Source organism: Pelophylax lessonae (genome assembly GCF_965119305.1).
Source record: "Pelophylax lessonae genome assembly, chromosome: 11".
NCBI lineage: Eukaryota > Metazoa > Chordata > Amphibia > Anura > Ranidae > Pelophylax > Pelophylax lessonae.
In genome coordinates, this window is record NC_138778.1 from 231,769,000 (window position 1) to 231,784,799 (window position 15,800).

The 15,800-nt window shown below is 48.5% G+C and overlaps 1 protein-coding gene across 1 annotated transcript in view; it reads right to left on the reverse strand.

Annotated features, from left to right (window-relative positions):
• Positions 1–9,968: 9,968 nt before the first annotated feature.
• Positions 9,969–15,800, reverse strand: part of BPTF (bromodomain PHD finger transcription factor) — a 109,017-nt gene continuing 103,185 nt past the window's right edge. Inside the window, exons 31-32 of the mRNA XM_082272102.1 lie at positions 13,561–13,747; positions 9,969–10,509 (exon numbers count right to left, since the gene is read on the reverse strand). Coding sequence (XP_082128228.1) covers positions 10,476–10,509; positions 13,561–13,747 — 221 coding nt within the window. The 3' untranslated portion in view covers positions 9,969–10,475. The remainder of the gene's footprint in view (positions 10,510–13,560; positions 13,748–15,800) is intronic.

Consider the following 15,800-nt stretch of genomic DNA (forward strand, 5'->3'; position numbering starts at 1 on the left):
CTCCATGCCTCTTATCAGTTTGGTTACCCTTCTCTGCACTTTCTCCAGTTCCCCGATATTCTTTTTAAGAACTGGTGCCCAAAACTGAACTGCATATTCCAGATGAGGTCTTACTAATGATTTGTACAGGGACAAAATTATATCTCTCTCTCTCTGGAGTCCATGCCTCTGTTAATACAAGAAAGGACTTTGCTTGCTTTGGAAACCGCAGATTAGCATTGCATGCTATTATTAAGCTTATAATCTACCAGAACACCCAGATCCTTCTCCTCTATAGATTCCCCCAGATCCTTCTCCGCTATGGATTCCCCCAGATCCTTCTCCGCTATGGATTCCCCCAGATCCTTCTCCGCTATGGATTCCCCCAGTTCCTTCTCCGCTATGGATTCCCCCAGATCCTTCTCCGCTATGGATTCCCCCAGATCCTTCTCCGCTATGGATTCCCCGAGATCCTTCTCCACTATGGATTCCCCCAGTTCTACTCCCCCTAGTATGTATGATGCATGCATATTCTTCCCCCCAAGTGCATAACTTTACATTTATCAACATTAAACCTCATTTACCACATAGTTGCCCAATATAACAGTGCATTGAGGTTGGCTTCTACATTGGAAACATCCTGTGTGGAAGTTATTCCACTGCAAAGCTTGGTGTCATCTGCAAACTGAAACAGTACTTTTAATCCCAGACCAGATATCATTTATAGCGGCCAAGGCATTCCCTGTTCCGCAGCAACACATATACAAGAGGTGTGTCTGCATTCGGCTGGGGAATGTCTTGGCAGCTTACGATTGGTGGTGTGCAGTGAGAGCTTCCTGGCAGGATAGCGGAGGAGGGGTCAGACAAGTTTCCCAACACCCCTCAGCTTATCGCTGCTAATCAGAATGCTGCAGATGACTTTAATGCCCCGTACACACGTGCAGATTATCTGCAGACTTTTGTCTGCAGACTTACCTTTTCTATGTAGTGCAAGGGCCTGCTGGATTGCATACAAATTGAAAGTGTTTAGGTTTGACCTCATATTATATGGTTTTGGTAAGTCTGCAGACAAATGTCTGCTGATAATCTGCACGTGTGTATGGGGCATAAGGCATAAATTTTCCTTAAACCTTAATGTACATCTATAAATCAGCTGAAGCCTTGCACTCCGATTATTTCAAATCGTAATGTGCTAATTTATTAACATTACATGGTTAGTCTGGTTGAAAAAAAAAAAAAAAAAAAGAGGACATAAATTCATCAAAGTCCTTTTCTTTATTTAGGCAGAATTGAATGATGAAGCTGCATGGGTGCCCCTGTTGAGCTGATGGGGCCGGGGCCCAGGGCCAGTATAATAGGACCGGTTGTACTGCCTTAACGGAGGCCTTCTCATTCTTCCAGTCCTGCTTACAGATATCTTGTTCCAGTGGTCATCATTGGTCACATTTGGTTTATTGCCTTTACATATCGAACCCCTGGGTTTATAATTGGAGCGTGTCATATTTCACGGTGGGGCACGCTTAGTTAAAACTCCTCCTGCACCCCCCCCCCCTACAACTTACCTCACATGCACCCCCTTGCAGCTCATCGCTCCTATGCAGTCAGTGCTGAGATTGGGTATGTTGGTGACTGGGGCATAGCAATGCGATCACTTCCCCAGTCATGTGATAGCGCTCGGTTTACAGCCAACTAACCAGGACCGAGCACCTTCATAAGGTGCCAGATATTCTTGCAGGCTGAAGTACAGGTAAGATGCTTACAGCGGGGTCAGGGACTAGGTGACGGTTTAGGTCAGAGGTTAGCACAGGCTCCTCCATCAGAGCCCCCAAACACCGGGAGTTGGGCCACTTTGTTCCAATTTTTTTTATAACTCCATCATCGCTTCCGGCATACAGTCCCAAAGCCGCTGGAAAGTGATGCATGCTGTCTCCTGAAATTACATGCAGATTACAGTGTTGTATGACTTAACAATAAATGACTTGTCAGAGAATAATGGAAATTTCTCATTTAGTATTTATGGCCTTTGGTGTATAAGGACCCCAGCAATCGTACAGGTAACTATGGAAATTGTTACAGGTGCCTATCCAAAAAAAAAAAAACAAAAGAGTCCGATCAGCACTTTCCACCACCCAGAGGAAGTAAAAAAAAAAAAAAAAAAAAACTTGATTCATCAGCCCAGTAGACCTTCTTCCATTGCTCTCTGCTCCAGTTCTGATGCTCGCATGCGTATTGTAAAGGCTTTTGGCTGTGTACACGGTCAGCATGAGCACCCTGACTGGTATTGTAATCATCAATGAGCATCCCCTTCCCCACCTGCAAAAATGAGCCTTCCCTTCCCCACCTCCACCATTGAACCTTTAACCCCCCCCCACCTCCATCAATGAGCCTTCACCCCCCCCCCTTAACCTGCATCAATGAGCCTTCCCTTCCCCGCCTCCACTATTGAGCCTTCAACCCCCCCCCCCAACCTGCATCAATAAGCCTTCCCTTCCCCACCTCCACCATTGAGCCTTCACCCCCCCCCCCCCCAACCTACATCAATGAGCCTTCCCTTCCCCACCTCCACCATTGAGCCTTCAACCCCCCCATCAATGAGCCTTCAACCCCCCCATCTCCATCAATAAACCTTCACCCCCGCAGCCTGCATCAATGAGCCCTCCCTTCCCCACCTCCATCAATAAGTGCTTAACCACCCCCCACCCGCCAGCCTCAATGAGCACTCCCTTTCCCCACCTGCATCAATGAGCCTTCACACCCCCCCCCCGCATCTGTATCAGTTAACCTTCACCCCCTGCATCAATGAGCCTTCCCTTCCCACCTTCACCATTGAGCCTTCAACCCCCCCCCATCAATGAGCCTTCAACCCCCCCATCTCCATCAATAAACCTTCACCCCTGCAGCCTGCATCAATGAGCCCTCCCTTCCCCACCTCCATCAATAAGTGCTTAACCACCCCCCACCCGCCAGCCTCAATGAGCACTCCCTTTCCCCACCTGCATCAATGAGCCTTCACCCCCCCACCCCCGCATCTGTATCAGTTAACCTTCACCCCCTGCATCAATGAGCCTTCCCTTCCCCACCTCCATCAATAAGCGCCTTCACCCCCCCCCCCCTCAATGAGCCTTCCCTTTCCCCACCTGCATCAATGAGCCTTTACCCCCCCCCCCCCTCACCCCACCCCCGCATCAATGAGCCTTTCCTACCACACCTCCACTGATGAACCTTTCCTACCCCACCTCCATCAGTGAACCTTTCCTACACCACCTCCATCTGTGAATCTTTGCAACTCCCACCCCCCCCCCCCACCACCTATATCAACGATCCATAGCCACCTGTCACCGATTCTCCTTGCTTGGACCACTTTTGGTCGGTCCTGACCACGGCACCCTAGAAACATCCCACAAGAGCTGCCCTTGCAGAGTTGTTCTGACCCAGTCATCTATAGACCTTACACTTTACTCCTTGTCAAAGTCCCTCAAATCCCTACACTCCACTTTTTCTACTTCAGGGACACCATTGATCACTTGGTGCCTGATATAGCCCACCTATTTTCAGGTGCCATTGTAATAAGATATTCAATGCTATTAATTTCACATGTGAGTGGTCAGAATGTTACGCTTATTTAATGGAAAATTGTATCAAATACCAACATTTTCCTTTCTGGAGCCAATCCATGGCAGCATAGGAACTCTCCCGTCTTTGATCTGATCTTTCTGGAGAATGGAGGAGGTTGCTCTAGCTTTCCTTTTATAGTTTAAAACGTGTTGGCGCCAGGAGAGATCTATTGCTCCCTATCCATCTCTTTTTCTCTACACATTTACACCAGGACACACATACCCTGCCCCCCCCCCCCCACTTACACTGGCCACTTTATTAGGTATACCTTGTTAGTAGAGGGTTGGACCCCCTTTTGCCTTCATTCTTGGTGACATAGATACAACAAGGTGTAGGAAACATTCCTCAGAGATTTTGCTCCATAGTGACATGATAGTATCAAGTAGTTGCTGGAGATGTCCGCCGCACATCCATGATGCCAATCTCACATTCCACCACATCCCAAAGGGTCTCTATTGGATGAGATGTGGTGAGTGTGGAGGCCATTGGAGGACGGTGACCTCATTGTCATGGTGAAGAAACCAGTGGTGAGATGATTGGAGCTTTGTGACATGGTGCATTATCCTGCTGGAAGGAGCCATCAGAAGATGGGGACACTGTAGTCATAAAGGGATGGACATGGTCAGCAACAATACTCAGGTAGGCCGTGGCGTTTAAATAATGCTCAATTGAGACTAAGGAGTCCAAAGTGTGCCAAGACCCCCCACCCCATTACACCACCACGAGCCTGAACCATTACCTCCCCTCCTCTGCCACATCATTACACCACCACCACCACCCTGAACCATTACCTCCCCTCCCCTCCCATACCGTTACACCCCCACCACCACCCTGAACCATTACCCCTCCTCTACCACCAGCCTGAACCATTACCTCCCCTCCTCTCCCACACCAGTACACCACCACCAGCCTGAACCGGTGATACAAGGCAGGATCAATCCATGCGCCAAATTCTGACCCAACCATCTGAATGTCATAGCTGAAATCCAGACTCATCAGACCAGGCAACGTTTTTCCAATCTTCTATTGTCCAATGTTGGTGATCCTGTGCCAATTGTAGCCTCAGTTTCCTGTTCTTAGCTGACAGGAGAGGCACCGGGTGTGGTCTTCTGCTGCTGTAGCCGATCTGCTTCCAGGTTCAATGTTTTGCACGTTCAGAAATGGTATTCTGTATACCTTGGATGTACGAGTGATTATTTGAGAAACTGTAGCCTTATTATCATTTGGAACCAGTCTGCCCATTCTTCTTGGATATCAACAACGCATTTTCCTCCACACAATTTTCTCTTTTTCCCACCATTCTCTGTAAACTCGAGAGATGGTTGTGCACAAAATTCCCAGAAATACTATGCGAATCCCACAAGCTCCCTCCTGGAGAACTGTTTCGTTATCTGCAACTTAAGCACTTCTATGCACGATCTACACCCTCCCAAGATAGCCCCTCACACTTTTCAACTTTTGAATGCGCATGTAAAACTGACCCACCCAGGCGAGGGCTCGTATCAGACATCTATGCCTAACTCCTGGCTACGCAAACTGCCACTCCACCAATCTACACCACTAAGTGGGAGAGGGACCTAGATCTCACACTCGATGAAGCAGACTGAATAAAAATATGGCAGGTGACTAAATCTGAGTCTTCAAACATTGTGGCCTTTGAGAGACTACAAAGCACTCACCAGGTGGTACTTCGTCCTGGCCAGGATTTCCAAATACGTGCCTCAGTACCCACCTCGTTGCTTGAGGGGCTGCGAAGCTCTGGGCACCAACGTACACATACGGTGGGAATGCCCTATAGATCATGCCTTCTGGTTTGAAGTGTACAAAATTCTATCAACCATTTTTTCCACATGCCTCTCACCCCTGAGCCAGCGACTGCACTCCTGAATCACAAACCACTCGATCTTACACACCAACTTTTACTGCTTATACCCACCGCAGCCAAACAAACCATAGCAAAAGCTTAGAAATCCTACACGCTATGTATCTTGGCAATGACAAGCAGGGTCACGCAAGCCATTATCCATGCAAAAACTGAAGAGGTAATATTAGACAAACTGACCCCTTATGGAAAAACTCTGGAGGCCTTAGATTGACAACTGCCTGCCTCCAGGCTTTGACGACTCCCTTGTACTTTCTTAAACTATGGTCCAAACTATTATACCCTACAAGCCCGCCAGAGCCCACTATGGTAAACCGGGACTCTCTCCGGGCACCCACTATACCCTGCCTTGCCTCTTCCCCCTAGTTCCCTCCTTACCCCCCCCCCCCTTTTCTGCTCCCCGTCACCCTCTACAGCCCTGTACCTGCTCCGTGTACCCAACGCGACTGGGCCCCTTACCCATGATATATTTGAGTCCACAACTATACCCAGCAATCTTACTCACTCATCCACTCCTAAAACTTGTGGTTTTCTTATGTTATTGACGTTCCTGTTGCAACGCACTTTAACCGATTTTATTGTTACCTGCTTATTAGTTATGTGTTTATTTAAGAACTGTTCCTACTCTATGTATAGCCTTTGAGGATATTCAATCGTACCTCTTTTCACATTTCTCAAAATAAAATTATTTGAAAAGGAAAATCCCAGAAATATTCAGACCAGCCCATCTGGCACCAACAACCACGCCACTTTCAAAGTCACTTAAATCCACTTTCTTCCCCACTCTGATACTCGGTTTGAACTTCAGCAAGTCATCGTCACCAAGTCTAGATGCCTAAATGCATTGAGTTGCTGCCATGTGATTGGTAACACGAATTACGGAACAGCCAAACAACTGAACAGGTGTACCTAATAAAAGGTGATTGTACATACAGACAGAGAGAATAGACTGTTATGGAAATGCAATATTCCCCACGCACACATTCAAGAAAACGGGCAGTTCAGTGATGCTGGGTGCTGTAATGACCACAGCTTGGAAACCGTGGAAGCTCAAGGTGAAGAAATGTCACCAGCACACCAAGGATTCCTCTAAAGCAGGGGTCTTCAAACTACGGCCCTCCAGTTGTTTAGGAGCAACAATTCCCATCATGCCTAGTCATGTCTGTGAATGTCAGAGTTTTACAATGCCTCTTTGGATGTGTAGCTCTGCAACAGCCGAAGGGCCGTATTTTGAGGATCCCTGCTCTAAAGGGTCCAAAGCTTTATTCCGTGGTCTCATAGTAGATATGTAGCAACATTTCGGAGCCACGCAGGGCCTCCATCAGGCAAGTGACGTCACTTGCCTGATGAAGAGGCCCTGTGTGGCCCCGAAACGTTGCTACATATCTACTATGAGAACAGGGAATAAAGCTTTGAACTCTTTTGAGGAATCTTTGGCATGCGAATGACATTTTCACTTAGATCAGTGGTTCTCAACTCCGGGCCTCAGGGCACACTAACAGGCCAGGTTTGCAAGATAACTGAAATACATCCCAGGTGATATATTTTGCTGCTCAGTGATTGCAGTATTCTAGTCTGCATCTCCCCGAGGCAAGGGCGTAACTACAGGGGTTGTCATTGCAACCGGGCCCCATGCGGCTCCCCTGTACACCTGGATAGGAGGAGCGGTGGAGGCAGCGTGTAGAGAAATCACTGTCCTCCTTTCTCCTCCTGTAGCTGCAGGAGGAAAATGGAGGCGATTGGTTCCTCTGTATGCTGCCCCCGCCACTCCTCCTATCCAGTTCATTTGTGTTCTGCTGTCTCTGGGCCCCTGTGTGCTCCCATGGTCCCCCTTCTGGGCTGGGCCGCCCCCCCCCTACTGTGCTCTCTCCCCTCTCCTGCCTCTCTCCCCTCTCCAGCTGTTGCAGGGAATGTTTCAAAATAGAGAACCAGGAAGGGGTCAGTAAATATGTAATTTACCAGCTCCTTCCTTTTCTGAATGGACAGAGTCATAGTCAGTGAAAAAATAAAATAAAATGATAAAAAATAATACAATTAAAATACCAATAAATAAAAACTACCGTCACCAGTGGGAGAACTTCCATGATCTCAAAGGTCACACTTGCAACCGGGCCCTGGCATTCCACCACCGTGGGGAGGCCCCAAGATGGCAGGAAGGTGGCCCACTGCAGAACTTGTGAAAGGGTCCTGCAGCAGGACCGTAATAAAGGGCCTAACAATGAGAGTGAAGGGCCCCAGGATCAGTGGGAAGAGCCCCAGTCTTGAAGGGAAGGGCCCTGGCCAGGGATCCGATGGGCCCTTCATGGTTTCTTGCACTGAACACACTCAAACTAACACCCGGTGCATAAAAAAGTGCACACACGCAAACGTGAAGAACACAAAAAGTGCACAGGGTGTGCAGAATGATCCTCCTCTGAAGAGGGTGGACCCTGACCTTGATCCCCTGGGGCGCAAGACTCCTGACTGGGACTGAGGTACTTCACTTTGGTTTGCCCTGCCGAAACCAGGAAAGCCCTGTTCTCTGGGAGGACTGCCGAAACAGCCCACCCCAAGTACTAGGTGGGGCTACCCCGAAGGGAGACCCCATGAGAGAGGGCGAACTAAGCCAGAAGGCCATATTCACCCCCTCCCAAGACTTTCAGGGCAGGCCCGAGGACCCACACCCTACTCATCGTGAAAAAAGTTAAATAGGAAAGGTGACAAACTACAAATAAACACACAAGAGTGGGGAAGGGGAAGTGTAGAAGTGCTGGTAGTGTCAAGGTGTGAGACCTTGACAGGCCCCTTGGCCAGGAATAAAAAATTCCTCTGGTCCTAGCCAAAAGGCCCATCCCAAGAGGCAGGTGCGTAAAAAGTGTGTGTGGTGCAGTGACCAAGGCAGTGGTGTATTTTGGTTTTGTGCTGCCCTAGGCAAGACTAAAATTGGGCACCCCCCCAATTTAAATTTGCCCAGCCCTTCCTGTGTGATGCACCTACCTCCTGCCTTTCCTCATCTTTTGGGCCCTCAGTCAGCCTGTTGATGTCCCAGCTGGGAACAGAGAGGTTTGAGAAGGAGTGCAGGCTCTGGGAGGCGCCAGGGATGCTGCACTCGCTGCTGCTTAGGACAGGGTGGCGCCATGGCAGTTGAGGTCTTCTCCCTCGCAGGTTCTCAGTCCTAGCCAGGTTCCAGGGTCGGCCGGCTGCCCGCTTGCTGTGTGAAGACGTCGCAGCTCAGCAGCAGCAGCTGCTGTCGGCGGTGGATTGGTCAATTTTGGTTTATTGCCCTGCACCCCACTGTAACCGGACCAGCAGGACTCTTTGGGCCCCACAAGCACTAGGTGTGGAGGAGGAGGAAGTTAAAACCTCCTCCACTTTGAATCATGGCCAGGGCGTCACAGCCGTGACGTCACTGGTTGCTAGATGCCAGCCTGCTCTAGCAAATAGTGGCTAATAGAGTCTCAGGTGGAGGTGGGGGCAGCTATTTTGCTGCCCCCCTGCAAAGTGCCGCCCTAGGCCTGGGCCTAGGCCAAAATACAGCATTGGACCAAGGTGCCAAAAAACTCAAGATGAGCTGCCCCTCACCAGTGAGAATTACGGCACCCCTAGGCTGCCACCCTAGGGGCACGTACACCACAGGCTTCTTTCGGTCCCGGCCTCCCTGCAACGGGGCCCTGAAGGTTCTAGCTACGCCTCCGCCCTAAGGTTTTGCTTAAAATCTGTCCCGTTAGTGGGTCCTGAGGACAGGAGTTGGGAACCACTGACTTAGATTGTTATGGAGGTAAATAGATCTAACACCTCCCTCCTTTCAAAATAAGAAAAACAAATAACTATTTTGGCTTTGGCTATACCTTGATCTATCTCCTCCCCCTCATTTTGCATATCACATCAGTCTCATTTGCATATTCCCCAAATCAGTTATTTAAAATATTTACCTCCTCATTGACATACAGCATCAGAAGCCATTTTCTTGCTCTGCTGCTATATATATATATATATATAAATAAAAATAAATAAAAAGCCTCCTCCCCCTCATTTGCATACCAATGAACATAGAAAACAGTAAATAAATGTCATGTGCTCTTAAAATTAGTGAGACGTAACTTACAGATCTCTAGGGAGAAGATCATCTCCATTTATTGGGTCATATACATCCATATTTTCAGTTTTACATACAAAAGAAAAAAAATTTTAAATTCTGACAAATTTGTACAAACAAGATACCTTGAGACAGGACGCCGAGAGCTGGTCCGGAGCGCACAAGTTCGGTTCCCCTAATTCCTTGTTTTGTGTGGTCACCCTCTCTCTGTACCATGAACAAGAAACTCTGCTGAATCTCCACTTATTTGGGGGGGGGGGGGTGGAGAAGGTAGAAACTCCTTTCATAGAAAGAAAAGACTTGTTCTTTATCTGTTTTTTTTTTTTTATTACAGGAATCGTGTTAAAATACAGGACAAATTTAATTGGATCGGGCCCAATCAGCCTCCTCCCTTCTCTCGTCTTTTTTTTTTTTTTTTTGTTTTTTTTTGTTTTTTCGTTTTAGACAAATTTTCTTTTTTTTATATTTTAATAAGAAAAAATAATTAGTCGACAAATGAGAGTAGCGATAAAAAAGTGTCTCTGAACAATAAATAAATACAAAGAAATCTGTGAGTATTTTTTTTTTTTTTTAAACCAGCTTCTTCATTGAAGAACATGCGTCGTCATGATCCATGGAGCTCTCGTCCAACTCCATCGCTGAATCCAAAAAGCCCGCCTTCACCAAAAAAAAAAAAAAAAAAAATGTTCCTGCCCCGCCTTCTTCCTGCTTGTGCCTGCAAAAAAGACTTTCAGTCGGTGCTAGAAAACCGCCAAACCCGCCCCCCCATTGCCCGTCTCTCTCTTCCGCTTCTTGTCCTTTGGACAAATTAATTCTTCGATCAGAAATAGCTTGAGGAGGAATAAGAGTTCAAAGTCTCGAGTCCTGTTCTCTCTCTCTCTCCAACCCAAGCAGAGAGTGCGCAGCTCCGCCTGTCACCGACAGTTAATGGACCGACTGCAGTTTGTTGCTGTGAGACCTGTAAACAACGTCAGGATTGTACTGATTACGTCTGCCGGGCGAAACATAACTGCATGGAGGATGCCATGACAGGGGGATGAATTTAATGGATTTCTCAAAATGAATTCAGGAATTCGGAAACAACTGTAAACATTTGATGTATTTAGTGATCAGATTTAGAAAGAAAAAAAAAAATATACATATGATGAAAAGGTTCAACACATCAACTTCTGCCGATAATGGATATTCACAAACAGTGTCAAATGTTCACCATCTATGTACAAAAATATATACTATATAGTACAAGGACTGCCGAAGGTGGAACCGGACATGAAGACGACAGTCAGGCACTTGGGCCCAGCATCCAAAAAGGTACAGAATGGAGGCCGTCTGGCCGTGCAATGGGTGACCATGCGTGGTGGAGAGATGGCGGGGAGGGGGGTGGCAAAAAAAAAAAAAAAAAGCAAGCTGATGGAGACAACATCCGACTTCCGGGGCTACAAGAATCACAATCTGCAAGAGAAGAAAGAAGTGTTGGGTGACTGAGTGCAGCATGCAACGCGTGGCGGGACGTCAGGTCCGAGCTGCCACCGGAAATGGAACATATAATGGACACCGTGCCAGGACACTTCGTCAGGCAGATGCATGATTTATGACAAATACGGTAAAATTATAAAATGATCGCATTCAGATCATGAATTTTTTAATTCTATATTTATATTATTCTTACAAATAACTATTTGCCGCAAATTTAAGTCCCCGTTCACACTAAGGCGACCTGTGAGGCGACCTGGTCGCCTCACAGGTCGCCGTAGGTCGCCTTCCATAGGGAAGCTGCGGACCCGTTCTAATAGGAGCGACACAAGTCGCTCCGACTTAGAAAAAGGGTCCGGAGCTTCTTTGGGGCGACCGGGAGGCGACCACCATAGACTTCAATGTTATGAAGTCCGTGGCGGCCGCGAGCAGCGCGCTGCGACCTCGGAGGTCGCCCCCCCAAGTCAGATCGCCCCTATGTGAACGGGGCCTAACACAGGCGGCTTTCAGTACAGAAACATTGGCAATCAATGGATGTACATGTGCAGCGTTCGGGCGTTAAAGCCCCCCTTCTTTGCTTCCCCACACACAGTATCTCAAAAAAGTGAGTACCCCCCCTCACATTTTTTGTAAATGTTTTATTCTACAATTAAAATTTACTACAAATCCCATCATGCCTCTGAGCCATGCCTGTGGCAGTTCTCTTGCAGTTCCACAACAGCTGCAGTGGTGGGGTTGCCCATATCTGCATTAGACTGTCCTCTTCCAAGACCATCACCATCCTGGAGGTCATAAGAGACCTTGCCACTTGGCCAATATTAGTTCTCCACATAGATACCCCCTCCCCCAGCATATACAGTATCTCACAAAAGTGAGTACACCCCTCACATTTTTGTAAATATTTTCTTCTATCTTTTCATGTGACAACACTGAAGAAATGACACTTTGCTACAATGTAAAGTAGCGAGTGTACAGCTTGTATAAACAGTGTAATTTGGACATTGTCACTTAGGGGTGTACTGACTTTTGTTGCCAGCGGTTTAGACATTAATGGCTGTGTGTTGAGTTATTTTGAGGGGACAGTAAATTTACACTGTTATACAAGCTGTACACTCACTACTTTACATTGTAGCAAAGCGTCATTTCTTCAGTGTTGTCACATGAAAAGATAGTAACATTTTAGGCCCATTTGTTTTCTGCTACATATTTTTGGTAAAAAAAAATTGCAATAAGCGTATTTTGATTGGTTTGAACAAAAGTTATTGCGTTTACTAACTACAGGAAAGATTTACGTCATTTTTATTGTTTTTTTTTTTTTTAAACTAGCAATGGCGGCTATCTGCAATTTTTTTTGCAGGACTGCGACATTGCGGCAAACAGATCCGACCCCTGACTGACATTTTTGACACTTTTTGGGGTACCAGTGACATTACTGCAGTAATCAGTGCTATAAATATGCACTGTTACTGTAAAAATTACACTGGCAGGGAAGGGGTTAATTTTATTGGTGATCCGTGGGTTAAATGTATCCCTAGGGGCGTGATTCTAACTGTGGGGGGGGGGGGGGGCGTGGCTTGTGATGTAACCACAGAGACATGCGATCCTACATAGCAGGATCATGTAGTTTCTGCAGTTACATCAGGGAGAATGACAGACGGCTGTGTTTACATCAGCCGCCTGCCTTTCTCCCTCTCCAGCGGGAGATCGCGAGTGACCGGCGGACATCGGAGCCGTCGTTCACTCGCGCAGGGATGTCAGGGAACGAGCGGGGGCGGGATCGCGCCTCCAGCGGGCGTGCGCTCGCCCCCTAGAGGCTCGTGGGCGAGTGATGTACCGGTACGTCACTTTGCCCAGGAGGGGCTGACTGCCGCAGTATATAGTCGTGCGGCGGTCGGCAAGTGGTTAAAAGGGATACCGGGAAGGGGTTAAAGTGGTTCTAATGCCTGAGGGTTTTTTTTTTTTAACCTTAATATATTCTCTGCATTAGGGACAAAAACAATCGGAGTGCAGCCCCTCCGAGCTGATCTCCATCCAGCGCTGTGCATGAGAGCAGTTGTTCTCCCGACTCAGTCCTTCCTCATAGGCTCAGAGACAGCAGCAGTAGCCACTGCCTCTCGTTGCTGTCAATCACAGCCAGTGAGGAGGGAGCAAGGAAAGGGGCTGAGCAATGGACACACAAAGCAGGCTCAGGAGTGAGCCCGTAAGAACGCCCCCATAGCAAGCAGCTTGCTATGGTGTGGAATCGACAGGCAGAGGAGCCAGAAGCACCGGCGGGGGACCCAAGAAGAGGAGGATCAGGGATGCTTTGCGCAAAACCAACTGCAGAGAGCAGAAAGGCGAACCCTTTTGCTGCCTCTCATGTGTGAAAGAAATGCAGCCCTGTTTAATTATCGCTATGATAACCCAAGGAGTTTCTGGGCCCCAATAGCTGACCAAGATCACAGCTGATATTTCCGTGCCAACGTAAGACTCCTTAATAAATAACCGACAAGACACGTGAACTGGTCAGAGAAGAAGGGGGATCCCCATCGCTCACCTGCTGGCTTTAAATGATTTCAGCTTCTGTACAAAGAACTTCTCCAGGGCGTCTGCGCTCTTGCAGAATAGCGACTCGCTGGAGTTGTAGTAGCGGCAATTGTCAAATATTTTGGTCATGTCAGCCACAAACTCTGTCAGTTTCTTGTAGTATCGGGTGTGGATTCTCTCCTCCATGGTGGACAGGTCTGTGACATGCAAAGGAAGAAAACATAAAAGATAAATAATCGAATTACAGGATCGCATAAATCCGCTCTTGGAAGTGGAAATCCAGATACATGGCTAAAATACACCCCTCTATACAACCCTGCCAACTGCCGCTACAAAACCCGTCCCCATTAACAAATTCTACCAAATGTTTGGAAAACTTTCTAGTACATTTACCCCTAACCCTGCAGGATGGTGTAGGCAACTCTGGCCCAAACTAGCTTCCGCTATCTTGTATGCGTCTCAATGTTTACTTACCGTGTGCAATGAAGAAGGGCCATCTTCTTCCTCCTCCTGCTATGTGAGGAGGGGGGTTTAAGAGGAGGGGGAGGGAGGCGTGAGGAGGAGGAAGGGTGAGGAGGAGGGGGGTGAGGAGGAGGAGGAGGGGTGAGGAGGAGGGGGGGGAGGAGGAGGAGGAGGGGGAAGGGGGAGGAGGGGGGAGGGGGAGGAGGAGGGGGAAGGGGGAGGAGGGGGGAGAGGGGGAGGAGGAGGAGGAGGAGGAGGAGGGGGGGGGAGGAGGAGGAGGAGGAGGAGGAGGAGGGGGGGAGGAGGGGGGGAGGAGGGGGGAGGAGGGGGGAGGAGGAGGGGAGGGAGGAGGGGGGGAGGAGGAGGAGGAGGAGGAGGGGGGGAGGAGGAGGAGGAGGAGGAGGAGGGGGGGAGGAGGAGGGGGGAGGAGGAGGAGGGGGAGGAGAAGGGGGAGGAGAAGGGAGGGGGTGAGGAGGAAGGAGGGTGAGAAGAAGGAGGGGGGGTGAGAAGGAGGTAACTGGCAGTAAGGATGTCCCAGCTACCACAGGGCACTTAGCAGGCCAGGCACAGGACCCCCTATCCTTCACTGCAGACATGGTCACAAAGGACCTGCAGGGACTGGATTCCCCAGCTCGGTATCACTGCCCTGGACCTGTAAAGCACCCTATTCAGCAGGAAACAGAATTGCGCAGGGTTCCCTGGGTTCAGTGCCAGCTAGCAACATTATGTGAAAGGGGCCTAATAGCAAAGAAGATCATGGGGGTGCTTTTTAACAAAAATTGACAAGGGGGCAGGAACTCCACTTCAACACCGGCACTGTCACCCCCTTCCTGCTCAGGCCAATTTTCAGCGCTGGCACACTTTGATTGATAATTGCTCAGTCATGCTACACTGTACCCATATGAGGTTTTTATCATTTTTTTTCTCACAAATAGAGCTTTCTTTTGGTGGTTTTTAATCACCACTGGGGTTTTTTTTTTAGCAAAAAAAAAAAAAAGACTAAAAATTTGGGGGGGAAAAAAAGTTTTAGTTTGTCAGAAAATGTTGTAAATAAGTAATTTTTCACTGATGGGCACCGATGAGCACCAATGAGGTAGCACTGATGGGCACCAATAGGCAGCACTGATGGGCACCAATAGGCAGCACTGATGGGCACCAATAGGCAGCACTGATGGGCACCAATAGGCAGCACTGAGGAGGCGGCACCAATAGGCAGCACTGATGGGCAGGCACTGAAAAGTAGCATTTATGGGCACAAATTTCCATCACTGATGGGAAGAAATTTGCATCACTGATGGGCACAGATTGGCATCACAAATGGTCACTAACTTGCATCACTGATGGGCACTGTTGGGGCTGCACTGATGATCAGTGCCAGGTTTACATATACAGGTCTCCCCTGTGAGAAGATTCCGCTGATTGGCTCTCCTCTCCTCACACGCTGTTAGTGTGAGGTGAGGAGAGCCAATAAACAACACTTCCGTGTTTACATGATTGGACACAGCCGATCACATGAGTAAAGAGCCGTGTCATCAGCTCTTTGCTAAGATCGGGGTCCCTACAATCGCCACACTGTGTGCCCCCGCACAATAGCGGAGTCGTTAGAGGAGTCATTCTATGACCTCACCCCAGAACGAGAGAGGATCCCATCTGCAGTCTTTCCCTATACGGCGAGCAAGAGGTGGTTAACCACTTGCCGACCGCTGCAAGTACATATACTGCGGCGGTCAGCCCCTCACAGGCAAAGTGACGTACTGGTGAGGCTCTGGGGAGCGAGCACGCGCCGAC